This window comes from Paralichthys olivaceus, chromosome 3, assembly GCF_024713975.1.
Source record: "Paralichthys olivaceus isolate ysfri-2021 chromosome 3, ASM2471397v2, whole genome shotgun sequence".
Lineage (NCBI taxonomy): Eukaryota > Metazoa > Chordata > Actinopteri > Pleuronectiformes > Paralichthyidae > Paralichthys > Paralichthys olivaceus.
The window spans coordinates 18,312,501-18,334,402 of NC_091095.1; the positions used below are offsets into that span (position 1 = coordinate 18,312,501).

At 41.3% G+C, this 21,902-nt stretch overlaps 3 protein-coding genes and 1 long non-coding RNA gene across 10 annotated transcripts in view; 3 read left to right on the forward strand and 1 right to left on the reverse strand.

The window, feature by feature from the left end:
• ddr2a (discoidin domain receptor tyrosine kinase 2a) overlaps positions 1-7,500 on the forward strand; it is a 31,422-nt gene extending 23,922 nt beyond the window's left edge. Inside the window, exons 7-17 of one of the 2 annotated variants that reach the window (XM_020080514.2) lie at positions 945-1,128; positions 1,228-1,468; positions 1,710-1,775; positions 2,766-2,902; positions 3,048-3,258; positions 3,345-3,577; positions 4,069-4,196; positions 4,313-4,510; positions 4,600-4,834; positions 4,957-5,106; positions 5,446-7,500. In XM_020080514.2, coding sequence (XP_019936073.1) covers positions 945-1,128; positions 1,228-1,468; positions 1,710-1,775; positions 2,766-2,902; positions 3,048-3,258; positions 3,345-3,577; positions 4,069-4,196; positions 4,313-4,510; positions 4,600-4,834; positions 4,957-5,106; positions 5,446-5,577 — 1,915 coding nt within the window. In that variant the 3' untranslated portion in view covers positions 5,578-7,500. The remainder of the gene's footprint in view (positions 1-944; positions 1,129-1,227; positions 1,469-1,709; positions 1,776-2,765; positions 2,903-3,047; positions 3,259-3,344; positions 3,578-4,068; positions 4,197-4,312; positions 4,511-4,599; positions 4,835-4,956; positions 5,107-5,445) is intronic. The other variant, XM_020080515.2, reaches the window with a different exon arrangement.
• A 103-nt stretch (positions 7,501-7,603) lies between these two features.
• hsd17b7 (hydroxysteroid (17-beta) dehydrogenase 7) lies at positions 7,604-11,916 on the forward strand. Of its 3 annotated transcripts, XR_011240643.1 has the most exons (10): positions 7,616-7,781; positions 8,060-8,266; positions 8,380-8,472; positions 8,587-8,701; positions 9,491-9,685; positions 9,782-9,895; positions 10,006-10,062; positions 10,558-10,618; positions 10,718-10,816; positions 10,896-11,240. XR_011240643.1 is itself a non-coding variant. In XM_020080974.2 (9 exons), exons 1-9 carry the CDS (start codon positions 7,642-7,644, stop codon positions 10,989-10,991), a joined length of 1,116 nt encoding a protein of 371 aa, XP_019936533.2. In that variant the 5' UTR covers positions 7,618-7,641; the 3' UTR covers positions 10,992-11,916. The 3 variants fall into 3 exon arrangements, 1 of the variants encoding a protein (XP_019936533.2); XM_020080974.2 differs by lacking the exon at positions 10,558-10,618 and having other exon boundaries at positions 7,618-7,781; positions 10,896-11,916; XR_011240644.1 differs by lacking the exons at positions 8,587-8,701; positions 10,558-10,618 and having other exon boundaries at positions 7,604-7,781.
• On the reverse strand, positions 8,142-12,280 carry LOC138407227 (uncharacterized). Its single transcript, XR_011240645.1, has 4 exons — positions 12,153-12,280; positions 10,997-11,090; positions 10,696-10,797; positions 8,142-8,279 (listed from the first exon to the last, which is right to left on the reverse strand). It is a non-coding gene; the product is annotated as an uncharacterized lncRNA (long non-coding RNA).
• A 1,667-nt stretch (positions 12,281-13,947) lies between these two features.
• On the forward strand, positions 13,948-21,453 carry serbp1a (SERPINE1 mRNA binding protein 1a). 4 transcript variants are annotated; one of them, XM_020080969.2, is made up of 9 exons: positions 13,948-14,687; positions 16,258-16,450; positions 17,451-17,597; positions 17,732-17,803; positions 18,248-18,322; positions 18,519-18,690; positions 19,648-19,692; positions 19,800-19,979; positions 20,104-21,453. In XM_020080969.2, exons 1-9 carry the CDS (start codon positions 14,429-14,431, stop codon positions 20,158-20,160), a joined length of 1,200 nt encoding a protein of 399 aa, XP_019936528.1. In that variant the 5' UTR covers positions 13,948-14,428; the 3' UTR covers positions 20,161-21,453. The 4 variants fall into 4 exon arrangements, with proteins under 4 accessions (XP_019936528.1, XP_019936529.1, XP_019936531.1 ...); XM_020080970.2 differs by having other exon boundaries at positions 18,522-18,690; XM_020080972.2 differs by having other exon boundaries at positions 17,735-17,803.
• The last annotated feature ends 449 nt before the right edge of the window (positions 21,454-21,902 follow it).

A 21,902-nucleotide genomic window follows, 5' to 3' on the forward strand; every position in this document is an offset into this window, starting at 1 on the left:
TGTGTGTTCTATTATCCCTCCACTGACACCAAACTGCTTCACCACTGCTCTCATCCTCCGTCAGCACCCTCAGAATCAGAATGTGGTTTTATTGCTAAGCAGGTTTACACGTACAACGAATTTGCTGTGGTGTAGTTGTGCAAGTATAAATATAAATAATATAAAAAATATGAAACAAAAATAAATATGAAAATTACGATAAGCACCAGGGGAGGAATTGTGCAATACAGTAAACACTGGAGACTGGATTGTGTAAAGTAAAGTTAGTCCATTATTTGCCAAGGGAAGTTTAAGTGTCAACCTCACCTCTTTGTTGCCTGGTCACCATGGTGAAAGCAAAGAGTCAGATGGTGGAGAGTGGATCATGGTGGTTTACTTTTAAGCAATACCTCATGGGAATGACTGACTCAGCCATGTCTAGAAAGTTTCAACACAGCAATGAACAACTCTGAGTCGTTTGTTGACATTAGTGTTTGGATTATGACGTGGTGAATAATGTCCTCCATGACACAGGCCCCAGGAACACTGCAGAGGGAAAAGAAAATGGCCCATATTACAATATCTCAGCCAACAGTAGGAGTGAGGGATTGTTTTGTAATGCTGCCACCTAGTGGTTGTACCAATAAAACTCTTTGACAGCACATACTAAGCGACATCAGTCCACTAAACAAGTCTGCTTTTCTAAAATCAATATCCATGAAAAATATTGCAAAACACCCTATTTCCAATGTTACAGAAAGTCCTAGATCCACCCTGTGATTCAAATCTGCTCCAAAACATAATGTGTTTTTCTCTGATCAAAATCAAATCCTTCCAGTAAAGTTTCATTGTAATCTGCCCAGTGGTTTTTGCAAAATCTTGCTCATGAACTAACAGACAGACACATGACAGGCTGTTGCCATCTGTGTTTTCAGCTGCTTACCTCTTGTCTGTGTTTCTCTCAGTATGACAGAGGGCCTGGGTCAGCTGACCGATGGGGTGTGTGGTCTGGACGATTTTACACACAGTCACGTCTACAACGTGTGGCCCGGGTACGACTACGTGGGCTGGAACAATGAGAGTTTTCCCAGTGGATATGTGGAAATCATGTTTGAGTTTGACCGGACGCGAAACTTCACCACCATGAAGGTGAGGTTCCTGATACTACAACATCATCTTTTCACAAGACTTCAGTTTTACATCTCTAATCACTTCTAAAACTCTCCCCTCAATGTGTCCCGGGTCCAGGTCCACTGCAACAACATGTTTTCCCAGCACGTCAAGGCTTTCCACCAGGTGGTGTGTTACTTCCGCTCTGAGTCGGACTGGGAGGCCCCGCCGCTCTCCTTCAGTCCCGTGGTGGATGAGAAGAACCCCAGCGCCCGATTCGTCACCGTCAACTTAGCCAATCACATGGCCAGTGCCATCAGATGCCAGTTCTACTTTGCTGATGCCTGGATGTTGTTCAGTGAGATCACTTTCCAGTCAGGTACTGAAGAACTGTGTGCACCTCTTAAGTTTTACGTACATAACTGTATTATTTCACATTCGAGGAGTTCAAGTGATGCTTATGTAATATCTAATTTTCAAACTTAAGACAACAATATGTTTAAGAATTCACATCAAGACCTAAACAGAAAACTATTAAAGTCCATTTTGATGTGATCTAGGAATGATTTATTGATTCAAATCAATAATTAAAATCAGTTCTGTACCATCTGCCCTTTCAGACACAGCCATGTACAACACAACTCTGGCTCCGCCCAAGACTGGACTGCCACCCAACACACAACCAGGTTAGTGATCTGAAGACACACACACTCACGTCTGTGCTGCTAATAATAGAAGGAAACAGGATGCATTTAATAATCCTGTATCATTTATGACAGTGGACACAAGAGAGGGGAAAAACTACCAAAAAAAAGTTTTTTGAGACAAATTGTGATTTGTGAAAATGGTCTATATAAATTAAATTTGATTAATTGATTGATTGAATATGTCTTATTCATTCATCCAACATTGCTCCACAAATATAACACACAGACCTAAATTGTTCAAAACTGTTCAGGATGTTCCTAATTCATTTTACATACACATTTTTTCTAGTAGGAATAGTTTTTTAATGTGGTGTCCTCAAACTGGAAAAGTCATTAGATAAAGTATACTCAAACTACAAAGCATGAAACTTTAATAGGGTCACTGTTTGATGTGCTGTAAAATACACTGAATTGTTGTAAGACAAAAGTCATCTCCAGACAGAATGATTGCAACTTTGCTCATATACTTAAATCATGCTAAATCATAAAAGGAGGATATACTGTAGTACACACTGTATAGCATTAGTATGTTGCATTCAGGACACGTTCTTACACATTACAGCAGGAAAAACACAGGTTTTACTTTGGCTCTGTCCTATTCAGCTATCATTGACTTAATGTTTACACCTTTATTTTTCTTACTTTCACATTTAAATATATCTCTACCATTAGAATTTAAAATAGTAAAAGAATGAGGGGTGGAACTAATCTGTATAATGAACTGTTTCTGCAAGATGTAGGTGTGTCTGCACTTTCTGTCACTTTGCACTGACACACCTCAATGAAGCACAACTATGATTGATATTAAACTAAACATTTCATAAAAGTCTTCTAATTAAAATGTAATTCATTGTTTGGGTGTTCACATGCTTCAGGATGGGTCTGATTGAATTGCAGATATACTGTATGATCCCTTATATCCACATCCTGTTATTAAAAATGTATCTGTATCTCCCTGCCCCTCCTTAGAAGATGACCCTACCCACAAAGTAGATGACAGCAACACCCGGATTCTGATTGGTTGTTTAGTGGCCATCATCTTCATCCTTGTGGCCATCATTGTCATCATCTTGTGGAGGCAGGTGTGGCAGAAGATGCTGGAGAAGGTGAGCCCACCAATTACAATGCACCAAGTGAACACCAGCTCACGGATACATGTGTATATTTTGCACAATTTCATTTAGATTCCTGAATTTTCTTTCGGGAGGTGATTAGACCTGTTCCTTCACCCCCACATCCTTTATTCTGTAGGCCTCTCGTCGGATGCTGGACGATGAACTAACTGCTAGTTTGTCAATACAGAGCGAGACATTCGCCTACAACCACAACCAGTCGAGCACAACCAGTGAACAGGAGTCCAACTCCACCTACGAGCGCATCTTCCCCCTCGGTCCAGACTACCAGGAGCCTTCACGCCTCATATGTAAGCTCCCGGAGTTTGCACAGAGCTCGGAGGAGCCTGGTAGGTGGACATGCATGTCTGCTTTCATATACAGTATACAATTTAAATAGATATGCTCAATCTCATTCTTGTATACTGTGTTTCAGCTTCCACTTGCACAGCAGCATCCAAATCCACCACATCTACTGTGGTCCAGGATGGCGCCCCTCACTATGCAGAGGCAGACATTGTGAACCTGCAAGGTGTGACAGGAAGCAACACGTACGCCATCCCTGCATTGACCATGGACCTGCTGTCAGGGAAGGACGTCGCAGTGGAGGAGTTCCCACGAAAACTGCTCACATTCAAAGAGAAGCTGGGAGAAGGCCAGTTTGGAGAGGTGTGTGCTCTTTACCATACTTCTACAGCTTTATTTAAAAAAAAAAAAAAGAACAAATAACAATAATGATAACAATTATGAACTTTATTACTGCAGAACCTATGAAAACCAGAGTTACAGTGTGCTTTACAAATTAAACTATAAATTGCATAGTAGCAAACATAGAAGGGCCAGCTCATATCATCAGTAATCCAATAAAACAAAACAGATACAAGAACAACATTAAAAGAATAAAATTAATAACATAAATAAATAAAAACTGCTAAATTCTAGTCTACTCAGGGGAGTTTTTATCCACTTAAAAAAAACTGAACATGAAAAACAATTATACTTGTAACTACCTACACACCTGAATTTGAGAAGATCCTTGAGATACTTACTGTATGTTGTGATTTAAATTTGAAATTGAATCCTCTCTTCTCTCTACCCCTCTCCTCTCCTCTCCTCTCCTCTCCTCTCTTCTCTTCTCTTCTCTTCTCTTCTCTTCTCAGGTGCACCTGTGTGAAGCAGAAGGAATGCAGGATTTCATGAATAAAGAGTTTTTATTTGACATCCCAGAGGACGTGCCAGTTTTAGTGGCGGTGAAGATGCTCCGTTCAGATGCCAACAAAAATGCCAGGTATTGACTGGGTGCCTCTCGTAGCCTGTTTCCTGTTCTGTAAATATGACTTTGATATAAATCTGATCTGTGTAAAATGAGTCACTTAACTCAAGCATATGATTTTCTGTTGGTAGGAATGACTTCCTGAAAGAGATAAAGATCATGTCGCGTCTGAAGGACCCCAACATCATTCGCCTCCTAGCTGTGTGCATCTACAGCGACCCGCTGTGTATGATCACAGAGTACATGGAGAACGGAGATCTCAACCAGTTTCTGTCCCGTCACGAACCCGAGGGACAGCTCGCTCTGCTCAGCAACGCACCTACTGTCAGGTGATTAAGTGGCTGATGTAAATACATGTTTACTTCTCTTTTGTTTTCCTTCATGACCCATTAAACTATATCTTCTCTTTCATTCCCAGCTTCAGTAATCTGTGCTACATGGCCACTCAGATAGCATCAGGGATGAAGTACCTCTCCTCTCTAAACTTTGTCCATCGGGACTTAGCCACGCGAAATTGCCTGGTGGGCAAGAAGTACACGATAAAGATAGCTGACTTTGGCATGAGCAGGAACCTGTACAGCGGTGACTACTACCGCATCCAGGGCAGAGCCGTGCTCCCTATACGCTGGATGTCATGGGAGAGCATCCTGCTGGTGAGGACTAATACTTGATCTATAAAGAAACATGTTCACAGTCATGTTTGTGCAGTGTAATTGTTGAAACTAACATATTTGCAGACTATGCTGATCACTATTTACACCATCTTGTTTTGCAGGGTAAATTCACCACAGCTAGTGATGTGTGGGCCTTCGGGGTGACCCTGTGGGAGATACTAAACTTCTGCAAAGAGCAGCCATACTCTCAGCTCACTGATGAGCAGGTGATAGAGAACACAGGAGAGTTTTTCAGGGACCAGAAAAGACAGGTGAGTGCCATTCCAAATTATCAACTAGACCATTAGAGCACATCTACCAAGGCCCACAGTCAAATTTCATACAATTCTAAATTCTAAATTCTAAATATGCCAGATTTTTTTCATTAAGATCCATGAATTACTCGTCATATCTCACAGTATTAATCACTCTGATCCACATCTGCACCACAATATAATGTGGCTGACCTATACAGTATCCTTTCACCAGTTTCATGGAAATCTGTTCTGTTATTTTTGCGTAAACTTGCTTACAAAGCAAACATAACCTCCTTGGCGGAGGTGACCTTTGAATCCAAGGCCTTAATTTCTCCCTCCCTCCCTACCGTCTAGATCTACTTGCCTCAGCCTGTGCTGTGTCCAGACCCGCTCTACAAGATCATGCTGAGCTGCTGGAGGAGGAATACCAAGGAACGGCCCTCTTTCCAGGAAATACACCAAGCCCTCCTGGAAATACAGCCTTAAGTCGGGGCTATGTTTTCAGACAGTGATTCCCAGTCTGCTTATCTCTGGAAGAAACGGTGCTCAGCTAAAGCAGCAGACACACTCCAGGTTCAAGCCGCCTTGTCTTGAGGGCGAGAGCCACCTGTGGGCTACAAGCTACAATCTGGGAAACACTGTTCCAAGGACTTAGCACACCTCAAAGATGGACTAGCAGAGACATTTTGTGTGTGTGTCATTTTGATTTTAATCAGCACAATTACGTTGATAAGACGTCTCATAGAAAGGCAGATATTCTTAAGAAAATCAATTCTGTTGTATTGTACACCAACCCTGAAAACACATGAAACAAAGATGATTACGGTTGTGTGGTGACACGTGTTGTGCAAATCAAAATTAAATGTAGCAAGTGACCTACGGCACTTTTTTGAAAAATATATTTTAATTTTGTTGATGAGTTTAGATTTCCCATGTTGCCACCGTGCTTGGTAAACAAACGTATGAGACATTGTAGAAGAACTGTCTTCTTGAGGACTGCTTGAATGTAGAAGGGAAAAGTGCAGCGATCCATTACTGTTACATTTCATTATATTTCAAGTGTTTCATCTCAGTCACTCGGACAAACCTCCACACGTTTAAACAAGAACATCGAGTAACTCAAGTCTTTCTCATCTCCCTGCAGTTTTCCTACAGTGATCTGAACACGACATGTATATGACTGTGTATATTCAATAGATAAGTCTAAATCTCAAATATCAGTATTTTGTATTTTATATTTATATGTTCATATGTGTCTGTTCTGGTTATGTTTTGTGTATTAATATGCTCTTAAAGTTGAAATATCATGTAATTTTCTTTGTAAAACAAAATCAGGAATCTAGGCTGGGCTGTGTTGGTTACCAGTATGTTTTCGGTGTGTTTCGTTGAAGCGATGTCACTGAGTGTGTTGTGGATGTTGAACAAGAGAAAGTAAATTGTCTTTTAAAAGAGGAATGAAGAAGAACATTAAAGGTCCAGTGTGTAAGATTTAGGTGAAAGGGATCTATTGGCCAAAATTTAATGTAGAATTATCCTCACAATGTTTTCACTAGTTCATTTCATCTAAATTGTATGAATTGTAGTTTTCTTTACCCCAGAAAAGGCCCTTTATATTTAAATACTTTATATTAACATCGAGGGGGTCCTCCCTACGGAGGCCGCCATGTTTTTACATTAGTCCAGACTGGACAATCTAAACACCTTTTGAGTTTTTATAACAATTCAAGGTTCTTTTTCAAGTTTGAAAGGGGAGAGTGAGGTGAGGGGTGCTCAGCTGCAACATGAAACTTCAACACTAGATATCACAAAATTCTACACACTGTACCTTTAAGTTTAAATCATGTGTTTAGTTGGTATGACCGCTGCAGATCACATTCACAGTGGTTAAGCTCATTCAAACACATTGTAATGACTCATCAATGGGAATTAGTTATCAGCAGTCAACTCGCTCTTTCTGTTACTGATCTATGTGTTTTCCTGTGTTTTTCCATATGGAATAAAGCTGTGTGTTCTTTGTTTTACTCTAATAGCTTGAATGTCTTACTGCATACCACTGTTTGAGCTACATCAGCTGTATTTACAATTTCTGCACTCTTATCAGAGGCCTTTGTCCCACTTACCTCGTACGTTAAAGACAATTCTATCCATGGCGCATGGCATCTCAGCCTTTATCTTTCACTACTCTGCAATCTCATGTACTATCTGGTTTGAAGACAAATTCCTCCTTCATGGCATTAACAATCTTCTCAGTGTCGTAAATGAGTGTAGAGCTGCAAAAATGTTTTTTTTTTTTTTATTGAAACTTTGTACTCTTTGTACTTTTTAGTGAGAATGTTTTTTTATATAAACTAAAGCTGTACATTGATGGACAAATTACAAAATAAACTTAAACAGGGAAGTGTAAACCTCTCTCTGTGTGAGCTCCTGTCTTATTTATCAGAGCTGTATATTGTAAACTGTGTGGGCGGTGCTTGAAGCTTACCAGAATGGTGTCAGGATCTCATTGGCTGGATCCTGCTAGAGTGTCCAATCACAGGATGGAGGTGGAGAATGAAGACATGCACACATGGAGCAGACACAGAACTTGTTGCATGTTTAGAACATTGGTCTGTAAAATTTGTGTTTTCTGTTTGTTTCCAGTTTGGACCTGAAAAGATGAATAAGGTGGTTTTGGTGACGGGAGCAAATAGGTAATGACTGTATTTATTATTGTTGCTATTCACATGAAGTCTGGCATCTCAAGTGGATATTATATTAATAACTTTCTCTCAATATATTAAATCATATTTTAGATCTGTTTAGTATTTCATTTACATATTGTTTATTTATTTGCCTCTGAAATCTCTTTATAAAGATAGTTTCAAACAAAATGGTTGCTCAGTTATATAACTTTTAGTACAAGAAAGTACAGTACAGGTACTGTGTGGTTATAGTAATACGTGTCCATGGTATGTGTCTCTCCCTGCAGTGGCATCGGTCTGGCGCTTTGCGAGCGTCTCCTCTCCCAGGACTCAGAGGGCCTGCAGCTGTGTCTGGCCTGCAGGAACATGCGTCGGGCTCAGGCTGCTCGCGCTGCCCTCCTCACGTCTCACCCCGCGGCTCAGGTGGCCCTGCTGCAGCTGGACACCAGCAGCATCTCCTCTGTCATCAGCGCCGCACAGGAGGTCAGGCTCAGGTAGTAGAATGGCCTCACACACACACGTATTTGAATAATCATGGAACAGATTCTTTATGTGTGTGTTAGCAAGCAACTAAATAAACATCTGTGCCTTTGCTTGTCATCTGCAGGTATAACCGGTTGGATTACCTTTACCTGAACGCAGGTATCATGCCAAACCCCCAGTTTGATGTAAAAGCCTTCTTCAGAGGCCTCTTCTCTAGGTATGTTTTTGATTTTAGATGTTCCTCTATATCACTGCACATGATAGTTTTATAATCTGACTCATCCTAAATGCTTCAGTCATCTTCATCATTTCTCTGATGCTTCTATTTTAGCAATATTGTTACCATGTTCGCCACCGGTGAGGGGATTCTGACACAGAGGGACGGCATCACCTCTGATGGCCTGCAAGAAGTTTTCACAACCAACCTGTTTGGTCACTTCCTACTAGTCAGTCACTGCTACTTCAAACTAATCTATAGGTCTGATTCACACGTAGAACTAAAGTGCATTCCCTTCATTTCTTTTGTCAGCTGCTTGCCCTTGTGGACCAAATATAGGTGATACTCGATCTGACTGTCACTGAGCAGTAATGCTCATTAAAAATTAACAGTGCGCACTGTTCCGGTCATAAGGTCACTGCAGACAGTTTTCTGCTTAGTGTGCGTTTGCAGGTGAATTGTGTCCATCATATCAAGTTGCCATCAAAGAGGAACCTGCTCAAACGATCAGATATTTATCTTTCTTGCTATTTGCACATGGATTTGAGTGGAAAGAAATTTTGCTTGTGAGACCGAGAAAAGGTGACTTTTAGTGTGGTCCTATTGAAAAAGCTCAATGAAGTTAAAATGTTAAGGGGAATTTACCTTTGCTGATTAGTTTCATTCATCTTAAAGGGCATGAAGCGTGTATGAAAAAAGATGCCATATTATTGTCTTTACTCCCTGTAAGTCTCTTAAGAGTCCGCTGAAGATGTAAGAGTGAATTCATATTTAAAAGAATTACACTTTACCTCTTTCTCACACAGAAAGTTTTCAAAATTTAACAAAGTTTTCTTTTTTCAAATCCGTAGGGTGCCACATTCTGTCTCCTTAAAATACAAATTGCAGCGGAAACAAAAATACATTTTAAAAATGTATTTGCTCTGTTATTATGAACTATAGCTTAACTGTGGCTTAATGACTTATCATGATGATTATTTTTAAGGCAATGTCATGTCCCATCTGTGTTATGGTCCAGATCAGGGAGCTGGAGCCAGTTCTGTGCCACACAGGTCGGACCTCGCAGCTGATCTGGACCTCCTCCAGTAACGCCCACCGCTCAGCTTTTAACCTTGAAGACGTTCAGCACCTGAGAGGCACCCAGCCCTACAGCTCCTCCAAATATGCCTCCGACCTGCTCAGCCTGGCGCTCAACACACACTACAACAAACAGGTTGTCTTTCACACACATTACATGTTGTGTTGTGTGTGGCACAAACCTTTTAAAAGAGTTTGTTGATCGGGATCCTTCTGCCTTTTTGCTTTCCAGGGTTTGTACTCATCTGTGATTTGTCCTGGTTTTGTGATGACAAGTCTGACCTATGGCATCCTGCCCTCTTTCCCAGCATTCCTCTGGACCCTACTTATGCCTCTCTTTTGGCTTGTGAGTGCAGCTCTCGGTGTAAATTACTGACACACATCTGCTCCTCCAGTTAATCTTGTGTGTATGAAATCAGTTTTTGAGTCATTTGTTTTTGTCTTTCATGATCACAGATAAGAATGTTCACCAACACTTTCACCCTGACACCTTATAATGGAGCTGAAGCCCTGGTATGTAAAAGAAAATCTCTAACATAGTGAAACAGTGATAACCAACCAGAGTTGTTCTGGAAGTATATTTCCCATTCGTTTTCTCCATTGACTAGTGTGTACATCATTATTTAAAGAGTGAAGGAATTATGTAAACCTTTGCAAACGATCCCTTTCCAATTTATTCCAGTGTGTCTTCTTGAATTTAACCTTGTTACTAAAATAGTGTTACATTCAATTATAGTTCGTGTCATGTATGTATGTGTATAGTGTAGTAACCCAGAATGAACTGATCTCAACCAACATCATTGTCGTGGTTGTGGTTAACATTTCCATGGTAACAGCAAGCTCCACCAATCATAGACTTTGCTGTTACACCTGAGGATTGTGGGTAGTGTAGTACTTTTCCTTGATATTGCAGGTAAAACACGTTTTTTTTTAAATGTAGTCAATATCATACAGAGTTGTGCTTCCACAGGAGTATATAACATTGTTTCATTTTCTCATTGCTTATAGTAAATCTACCTTTGATGGTCACAATATCATGTCTGATGATCAAAATCTCTACTCAGAAAATGTATGGGATTTTTACTTCTGGAACTATACTGTTGAGCTCTATTTCTATACACTCATTAGTACAAAAGAAATACTTACAATGTGCTGCTCTCTCCTGTAGTTCTGGTTGTTTAAGCAAAATCCTGAATCACTGGACCCGCATGTCAAGTACCACAGCTTAACATCTGGACTGGGCAACAACTACACAAAACCACAGAAGGTACGGCAAAGAATGTTATACGTTTAGATAGCCATGTCAAGTAGTTCACAGTCTGAATTTTGTGTCCTCTGCTCCTCAGATGGACGTCGATTTGGAAACGTCAGAGGTTTTGTATGAGAAATTACTGCAACTGGAAGGTGAAGTAAGGAAGGAACTGAAGGAAAAACTCAAATAACCCACCCAGCATGTATGACAGTGGTCCTGCAGGATCTCGATCATCTTGATGCACATCACTTAGTTCTGTGACAGAAAGAGTTTTACTCCTGCAGCATGCCTGACAGAAATAACACATGGACATCTGAATTCAAAACAACTTACAGTGACTGGAATTATTTGAAGTTTAATTTGCTATTTCCATCTGTATCATGCTCAAAATAAAATGTCTGTCGTGATGGCTTGACAGAGAGTTGAGGAGAACAACACAGTTTTACAATTAGGCAAGCTTGGATGTTGGACCATGTTTCAGTCTACGCGGTGCAGGAGGGACTATATCCAATCATGTTGTTAATTCCGTGTTCCCCACGACAAACTGCGGTGCAGTCTGACAGCAGACTGTCAGTATCATCCCAGAAGTTAACGTAAGTGGTCTGACTGAACCCCTCGGCTGTGTATGGCGGGGCTGGAGCCATGTGCGCACAGACGCACCTGAGGCTCCGCTGTGGAGGTTGTGAGGCGCAGAGGTGTACCCCGTGTTCCACTGCTTGATTCCCGGTCCCGTACTCCTCCTCCGCTCCGCTCAGTTTCGGGTTACAAAAAGCCCAAACCATCCCGCAGAAGTAGACGAAAAACGTGCCCATGACCATGACCATGAGCGCGTAGGACTCGATCATGGCTTTGTTGACTGGAGATGTCATCTCTGAAGAATGCGCAGGAGGGATCCAAAGTGTGTTCAGGAGGGAGGAACTGTGAGACTGGCAGCATCATACACGAAGGCTGGGTCACTTCAGTACCTGCTTCAGCCAGATGGAGACACTCTGGAATGATTTCTCTTCTCTGTCAGAATGTTTAAATATCCAGAATAGTTATAAAGAAACTTTTTATTTGCCTGAAATACGTTTTGAGGACAATTCCAATAAAACCCAAATGATCGATTGAGTAAATTTGAAGAGGTCTATTGTGGAGGAAAGGCATGTGCAGCATGAATTATTTTATTCAGTCAGTCGACTGAACCCCCCCCCCCCCCACACACACACAATCTTAATATGATCCTTTTAGTTTTAAAATCATAAACAAAGTGCGCACTGAGCACACACATAAATCCATTTTAGGTGCTAACCTCCACCACCATGCCAGAAACAAAACACACACACATTTAGACATAAGTCGTCAACCAAACCTCTAATATGATGAAGGTTTTGGCCTCATCAGGTTTCTGACCATGGTGTCATTGCAGTCTCTCACGTAAAGATCAAAAAATTGTGGGCGGAGCAACCTATCAGCTGTTTCTGAGGGCCTCCTCTCAGCTTGAGGCACCAGGCAATTGTCTGCTTTGTTTAAGCCCTTACATTCAATATACCTTTCCATTTTTGGACTAAGAACATTGATGTCATTTAATATCACATGATTTTTAAGAACGACCGCAGATTCCTGAATGATAATGAAGTAAAACCAGGAGGAACTACTGAAGACAAACATCTGCTCAATTAACTTAATTGAAACTTTGTGGACTTTTAATTGAGACCATTCTGGGCAGAATTTAGAAAAACGGATTAAGTTGAATTTCATTGAGAATTCTGCACAGCCATCGGACTGTACAACTGTACAGACTCTGTTAAACTTGTGTTAGTTAAGGTTAAACTGTGATCCTGTTTGTAGGAACTAGCTGTCTTTATGTGTGAGTAAGAAGGTAATGAAACTTTACATTTGTATCTTACAAACAGATCAGAGTGACAAAGCGAGTGACTGTGACAGTATAAACAGGTTGTTTTAAAAGCCATGAGTCAGTTGTTCTCCAGGTCAGTGTTCACTAACAGACCCATCGGCTGGTAGGGCTCGACTTCCCTTTTAAGGTCAAACACCAGCAGCCACAACTCCCAAAATACCAGCAATGATCAATGAGACTTGAGACTTAGTGCCTTTTTCTGGAGAATACTGTGTAACCTTCAGTGAAATGAGCCCGAAGAAATGTATTTCTTTAATCCAGTTAATATTTCTGAGGCTTGGACACAGTAGAGGTGATAAGAGAATACTTTTCTTCTTTATGATTATTATTTTTAAATCATCTATATCCAAAAGAAAAGGACAGAACATACAGCCTTATACCCTGCTTCCATATCAAGCACTTCTTGCTAAAGGTCAACAATGCATTTAACTTTGTATTTCTATGTTAAGGAAACATGGATTGCCACAGGCACAAAACAATATTATTTTTTAAGTTTACTTTATTTTGTTCCTACAACCTTCACCATGCACCACTTTGGTCTGATAAAAATGACTGAAAAATAAAACTGCCCTGCTCTATTCTTTATATCTTCATCTCCATTATTGTTAGAGACCTCAAATATTCCCATAAAATAAGGACATATGATATTGGTGGAAAAAAGGGGTTTGTGATATCCTCAATATCACACTTGTAAAGGAATTTTGCACTTTTTTCCAAGATGTGGTCTTACAGGCACAGGACAGTCCCCTCTTGAAACCCCATTTAAATTCTCTACATTGTGGGTTCTTTCCTGACCCATACAGCATTGCGTGGTCTGTGGTGATCTTTAATTGTTTTTAATATATTAGTGCAAAAACATGACTTCCAAAACATTATACTTTTGAGTTAATGCAACATCGAAAAAATATCAAGGGCCAAAACACATAAAAACATGACAAAGAAAAACATTTATAAATGCTTGTCTGTACCACGCTCTGGCCATTTTTCACACTGTCCGAATAACCCAACTATCAGCCTGTTTTCACTGCAGAGTACAGAAGCATGTTTGCTATGGATCAGGTTTTGTTATCAAGAGGAGTGGTGCAAGTGTGAAATGTTTACATGCAGGGTTAAAAAAGAGCCTGGGGCTCAGTGTAGTGTGAATACTCAACCACATTGAAATGTCAGGACCTGTCTGTGCAGGTTGTCACTGTGAGATTTTGACTGTAATCCCTAAATGATATGTTGACCTTTCCTCTGATCATGTCTTGCAAGTGAAATTACCACACAGCAGCAGCTAACAGATGCACCTGCTGTGTGTTAGAGGTTAACAAATGGATAACGTCTGGAGAAAACCAGGATGAAGGACTAGTTCAGCTCTATTTGTTTCTAAAGCTAGTGAAGTGGGGGAGCAGCAGTGAGAAACACTAGGGACGCTTCCACGAGGAGTCAACACAACAGTGTGTAGGATAATTACCATGCTTTTTGCTTCACAGGGGCTAGCAACAGCGCTGAGAACGGCATTGTGGGTAGCGTAGTTTTTCTGTCGGCGTGTCCTCTATTGACGCCCATTGTCTGCTCGCTGTCAAAAAACTACACGCCCCAACCGCGCAAAGCCCCGAGGTCCCGGATGTCTATCGCGCCGGAAGAGAAGAAGGTCCTTTTCCCAGCCATCTTGTGGCTTCATCTAGCGAAGTGTTCGCACCAAGCCTCGTAGAATCGGAGGAAAATCCTGCTGAAGGGGCGCCATCATGCCCGGACAAATGCAAGAAGGTTTTGGCTGTGCCATAACCAATCGGTTCGACCAGTTATTTGACGACGAGTCGGATCCGTTTGAGCTTCTGAAGCAGGCCGAAGAGAAGAAGAAGGAGGCTGCTGCTCTCCCTGGTGCCGCCAAGACCGCAGCCCAGGCTGCCAAGCACACGAAGAAAGAGACCCAGAAAGAAAGAAAGGTCCCGCTCACTGACAAGAAGGAGGAGACCCAGGCACCCGTCCCGCTCAAGAAAGATGGTAAACCCGGTTTCTGCGTTTAAGCTCCCGGTCAGGCAAAGGGTGTTTAGCTAATAAGCTAATGTGCTTGTTTCCTAGCTAGCGACGGTTCGTAAGCCCCCGTGACATGAGGTCCGCATGGCTGCTTTTGTGTCCTTGTGCGCTGTCATTTAGGAGAACAATGACATGTATACCAGTGTGTGTGGAGCTGGAGCCTGTGCACCTCCAGCCATTCACTTAAATCGGTTTACGGGCCCACTTGTTTTGGCTCGTCTCCCCACCGGCCTTGTTGAGCAGGTGGAAGCCGAAAGCCTGGGTATCCGGAGAAAGTGGCCTTTACATGCATTCATGCTAAAGTGCTGTCAGGTCGTGACTGTCGGAGGCCACTTGTTGCTAGATCAGGCCCGTAGTTTTTATTTCGTGATATTTTATTACGGTTTAATATAAACTTAATTAAATATAAAATTGTGTTCAGGTTAAACCAGACACCTTCAATTCTAACTTAAATGTAAATTAGTGTTAAAACGCTGTATTGTTGTAATGGTGGTGGATGCGCCGGTGGTTTGGTCTCACTCGGAGCAGAGCGCTCTCACGGTGATGAACCTCGTGGTGACCGTGTGGGGCGTGTTGAAGCTCCGTCTCTAAACTACCACTTCCCATTGACGCACAATGCACGCTCGTGCATGCGGTTGATCTGCTTCTACGCATTCACTTTCCTGTTTGTGATTTAGCAGATATCATTAATGTAGATTTCGTCAACAGTCAGTCTACCACCTGGGTTGTGAAAATGGAGGCCAAGTTTATGTCCTGATGTGCCAACGTGTTTTTGTAGCATGTTGAATTTACTACACGCTGAAGTGCAGCATCCAGTGTGAGGTGGAGATCTACTCTCAGACAGTTAGTTGGCCATTACCAGCAGGTCACGCTGCCAAGTGGGCTCATATCTGTTTGCTGGAGAGAAGATGAGACAGGTGCGCCGACTACAGTGCACCCAGCTGCCACTATGTTCTGCTGGGTGTCTATTTTGGTAGCTGGTGATTTAGGCCAGGGGTGGGATTGAGGGGTGGGATTGGGTCAGTCGACCATGTGCTACAGGGGTGGGGGGGTTAAAAACTATGACAGTGTTAATTCCATTCAGTGACTGTGTGATTTAGGTGATCAACACACTTTTAAATGAAGTGGGAGATGATTGATCATGCATCAAAACTTAAGTCCCCATCAAGTGAAATCCAAACCCTCTGTACAAAGTTTCTACCATACAACACATTTTGTGAACTTGATGGTTTCAGTTGTTTTCACTGTTTTAATATTAGGATCACACTGCTGACAGATGAAAGTTGTAGAGTATTTAAAAATAGTAAAAAGAAAATTTAATAAACTATGCATGGGTTTAAGTAATTATTAATATGTGTACATCATAAATCACAACAAATGCATTTGACTAGTTTATTAAAAAATGAAATTCTGCCCAGCATTTGAAATTATTGGCTCCATTTGAACAGAACAATCACCCTCGTGTCTGATGCTCAGCGCTGGGTCCTGATCTATCGATCTCATTGTCCTCTAACCCCACTGTTGTGGTCAATCCTAGGTGCCGGCATGAGGAGAATGGGCCGCAAGCCAGAGGGTGACGGCCCCAGACCCCAGGGCAGCCAGGGTGGCCAGGGCGAAGGACGCCCCCCCACAGACAGACGGCCTGTGGACAGGCGCCCCCCTCGTCGCTTTGAGAGGCCTGCTGGCGAAGGCGGCGAGAAGACTGAGGGTGGCGAATTCTCAGTGGAGAAGTGAGTTCAATTGAACAGTCTTTTTTTTTTGCAGCAGCAGCAGCAGGGGTGGGATGACCAACCCCTCTTGTGCACAAAATGTTGTACTATTTTCAATGTCTCGGAATGTTTCGAGCTAATCACAGCGACACAAAGTAAACGTAAGTATTTTTCAGGTCCTAATAACTTCTGATAAGTGATGTTATTTATTGTAAACTTGTAAAGTTAAGTGTGAGCTGCCGCTGCAAAATGAACATAGGGAACCCTGGGGAGTCCATTATTATCTTGGAGGGTGTTTTCTAATTTCAGAAGAAGCCAAAGCAGCTCTCACGGGGGGGTGTGGGTATGGACAGCAACTGATAAAGGCGTTGTTTGCAATGATAAGGCTTAGTATGTTTTGCCCTGACTGCTGCAGGCAAATTAGCATGATCAGTTCACTTTTTTAAGCGTTGAGTGTGTAAGATTTTATATAACAGATATCCACTGGCAGAATTTTTTTGTTTTTTTACCCTAGAATGGGCCCTTTATATTTGAATACTTTATATTTACACCTGGAGCAGGTCCTCTCTATGGAGGCCCCCAAGTTTTTTACGGTGGTCCAAACTAGACACACTAAACACCTTTTAAGTTTTTATGACAACTGAAGCTACCACAGATTCTCATTCAAGTTTGCAAAGGGAGGGTGAGTTGAGGGGTGGTCAGCGGCAACATGCAACTTCACCACTAGATGTCACTAAATTCTACACACTGAACCTTTAAGATCGATGCAACAGAACATGTCCAAATCTAGATTTAGGCTACCTTTAGTCAGACGCAACAGTCACTTCTTTTTCTTTAAATATCATTTAGAGCAGCTGAAGAAAATGTAATTTAAATTTTTTGTTAGTCTTCTTAAGTCCCCCAGCTGAATTTATGAAAATAGGCTGATTAAAGGGCCTTGCCTTAGAGCTAAGCTTCTGACAGACAAAGAAACTTGTAATTTCCCAAAGAGTAGACTGATGTTCATTATCTGTCATTTTAGACCAATCGGTGACAGGCCAATGAGAGGACGTGGTGGTGGCGGCGGCAGAGGAGCCCGTGGAGGCAGAGGACGCGGCGTGGCTCGCAGCGATGGCTTTGACTCCCGGGGCAAGCGTGAATTTGATAGACACAGTGGCAGTGACAAATCGTAAGTACTTTTTCACTCCTTAATATTATGCTAGAATTAAAGAAATGAATTCACCCATGGTTGGTTAAAGATCTTTGTATGTTTTTAATTCAGTACATGTGTAATGATCGTGGCTAAAGCAAATGTTGTTTCAGTAGTCTGAAGGGTGAGGAGAAGCGGGGTGGAAGTGGATCTCACAACTGGGGCACCGTCAAGGATGAGCTCAAGTAAGTGTCTGTATTTATAATGACCAACTTTGCATGATGGGACTTGTAGAGTACATGCACACCCTCCAATTGGGACCTTACATAAATAACACTTCAGTGTTAGTAGGTGGCTTTTCAAAAAACTCAATATATATATATTTGATATATTCATACTCATGCTGTATCATCTTAATAATCATAATGTATCCTGGTTAGTGGCAAACAATTGGAGTAAGGATAATTCAAAATACACATACTGTTTATTGGACACACCTTGCTAAAATGTATTTTTTGGTCTGATATTTGAGAGCGTGCACCACTCGACCATATTGTAAACACATGTGCGCAACAGGCATCATGAACAGCAACAAGGATCAAACTTCACTCCAGGAATCAATAAGCTCAGTGTTTTTGGTGAATATTTTGAAATGTTTTTTGACCATGATTTTTTTTTTCTGTTAAAAGTGAGCTTGACCAATCAACCAACACTGAAGAGAACCCTGAAGGAGAGGAGCATCCACCTGCTGACTCTGAGAACAAGTATGAATTTTCTTGTTTTATTTATCTTGTTCTAAGCAACAAGAATAATTTGGGGATTTTGGATTTGCTGTAGTCTACAATATAACTGATGAATGTGCAGATAAACCTAAATTAATAATAAAATATAAGTAAAGTTGAATGACAGTGATGTTAAGGCTACTAGCAACACTCAACTCTTTATGTCTTGTTTTTGTTGAAGGGAGAATGAGGTAGAGGAGGTCAAGGAAGAAGGTCCCAAGGAGATGACTCTGGACGAATGGAAGGCTGTGCAGGACAAGGAGCGGGCCAAAGTGGAATTCAACATCCGTAAGCCCAACGAGGGAGCTGATTGGAACAAAGGATTTGTGCTGCACAGGTCCAAAGCAGAGGTGCGTCAACAACTTAGCTGCGAGAAAACTTAATTTCAATTTTTTTTTTTTTAGGTTAACATGGTCACATGACCATAGTTTTAACATCAGTCATATTAACCTTGATGATTAGTATTTATTTGTTTCCAAGGCAGTTAAAATAGTTTTTGTATTAATTGATGTCAAAAAGAGACTTATTCTAGTAACCCATTAAGACTCAAGCTCCAATAAAAACACTTGTCTTAAGTTCACAAAATCTAGAATTTCCGGCCTCTGAAGTAGAAAAACACATTTGCTGTCTTAAAATTTTACTTTAAATCTGAATCATTACCTTCTACCTAATTTTTTTAACCTTAAAGGTTCAGTGTGTAAGACTTAATTGAAAGGGAACTAGTATTGTTTAAATTTAATGTAGAATAATGCTCATGATGTTTTCACTAGTTCATTTCATCTAAATTGTATGAATTGTAGTTTTCTTTACCCCAGAAAAGGCCCTTTATATTTAAATACTTTATATTTACATTGAGGGGGTCCTCTCTACGGAGGCCGCCATGTTTTTTATAGTAGTCCAGACTGTACAAACTAAACACCTTTTGAGTTTTTATGACAACTGAAGGCTTCATGTTTGGGAGGGTGAGATGAGGGGAGTTTAGCTGCAACATGCAATATCAACACTCGATATCACTGAATTCTACACACTGTACCTTTAAAGCTGAAAAACTCACCAAGATCCCCCGCCCTTGCCCCTCCTCCCCAAACAGAAGCTAAGAGCGCTAACAGACTACATTTCCCATAATGCATGCTTCCTTTCCTGCGAATCACGAGTAAATGAGGTTAATGATTGTTGCAGACAGGAAATGCAGACCTTTTATTGAATGTTTTTCTTTTTCTATTTACATTTTTAATCTAAAATGTAATCTGTCCAAAAAAATTGCTTTGTGTTTTGGAAATAACACCATGCATTTTTCTCCATCACAGGTTAAGAAGGATGATCTGATTGACCCTGAGGTTGAGGAGCCTAAGGTAAACATTTCTGCTTCTGTTGCACAGTATCTGACATCAAATAATACTTTCAAATAACATAAGGCAAAGCTGTACAATAAATGAATCTGTTTCAATCAATTTTGTAGCCTCAGCTGGAGGATGAGCACCACTTCCGTAAGCCAGCCAATGACATTACGTCCCAGCTGGAGATAAACTTCGGAGATCTGGGCCGTCCGAGCCGTGGACGTGGAGGACCACGTGGTGGCCGAGGAGGTCGTGGCCGCGGAGAAATCCCTAGGCCGGTCCGCACAGTGAGGCCTGAAAAGGTAGATAACCCGCCACTAACCTGTAATTTTAAAATGGGGTCATTGTACCTGTTAAGATTAAAAACCTGAAGGATTCTTGCTACTATAACTAACTAACTCCTCCTTGTGTTTACTTTCCTCGCAGCCATCTGGGTCCGTGCCCAACGTGGACGACCCAGAGGCGTTCCCAGCCCTGGCTTAAGCCCCGGCTGCTGCCCTCAGGCCTACAGGAGCCTCCTGAGCACCTCCACTACGAGGCTTGCATGTTCCTGGATCCTTCAGCAAAGTGAAATGATGGAGAAGACTGTCATTAACTATGGCACTCAAAGTGAGGACTGAGTTTTACCCAATAAAAACAAAATGAAGATGGAAAAAAAACAAAGTAAGGAGAAAAAAAAAAGGAAAAAAAAAAAAAGAAAAGGACTTCTTGCTACTCCGGAGCAAATTATTGGTAGAGGTTTTGTACTTGGAAACAAAGTAGCAGGGATGTTTTCATACAGTATTTTTTTCAGAGGTTATGCATTGTCCATTGATAAATTTTTGTAATTGCTGCTTGAAAATATGCGTTTTCGAAATGTAAGCATAAGAAGAGTATCTTTTAGCTTGGTGTGTGCCATTGCTTGCTTGCTTGCTTTGAAATAGGCACCGCAGAGCTCCAACCCAAGCTCCTCGGCTCTGCCACACCAGGTATTGATGAAGTTACAGCTTCATTCATTGAGATTTAAGGATTTTTCTTTTCTTTAGCACTGGGGTATTGTTTTATATTTTATACAGGAGGTCTATTCTTTTATGATCTTAGGCCTGTAAATCTTGACTATTTTCATAAATTCTTTCAGAGACTGTATTTCACATGGTGCGAATAGGACAGTGCATTGACGAAATGGCGCCTAAATCTGTATTAAGGTTCTTTTTTCTTTTTTTTTTTACTTAAATATTTTTAAGGAGGAACATTGGGTCATTTTGGAGGAACACATTGGTCATTACTTTGCTAAATTTACATAGATCCTGTGACCTTTGTCAAGTGGATTCATTTGAAGCTGCAGGCTGTTCCATGTGTTCTGATTAACTCGTACTTGGGGTGCTGTTCACAATCGAGTGTCTCTTCCTCCTCGCACATTTCACCTCCGATTACTCACCATGTGGAAGTCAATCAAAAGTTTTCTTCAAAGAGTGATTCAGAGAGGAAGTGTCTTGATGCAGCTGAGATGCAGCTGTAGCCTCCCTCAGGCCTCCTGACTGTTTACACACTCCACTCGAGCATCCTTCCACAGATGTAAATTCAGCCCAGCGTCCGTTTGTTTCGACAGTCTGTTCTGTGCTGATATTTTCCTCCACTGTTGACTCGCCCTGTAGCTCTCACAGTGGCACCACTGCATAATTGCTCTGAAAGAAATACAGTCGTTCATTGTGTGGAACAACTGAAGTGCTCTACAGATGTGTGAATTCTAGCCCTGCTATTGGAGACCTCTGTCGGTAAATAAAGATGGTCGATAAATTTCTTGCAGCGTCACTTTTTTTCCCTGTCCACAGACAAAATGATGTCACAAGTGTGCTGTTCTCTGTTGCTTTGCTCTACTTGTTGCCAGTTATATCCCAATACATTGTCTAATATAAGTAACCTGTGTTTTGAGATGGAAGCTGTAGAACAGGTGTGTGAAATGTTAAACTTTCACCTCAGGATTTTATTGAACTGTTTGCAAATGTGTCAAAACCCACTCTGGCTTTCAGTCCTCTGTTCTAGACCTGTATTTCATACAAGGGAATGACAACTCAAAAATTATTCTAACTAGAAATGTGTGACATTCATAGGTATCAGTTCCCTAGATGTGCCTGATCTTTTTGCTGGATGTGCCTGAATTATTCCCTGGATGATTGGTTTACAAAACAGACGGTTGAAAACCTGCTCAGCAGAGATTACAAACTCCTTTTAACTGCGAACAAGTG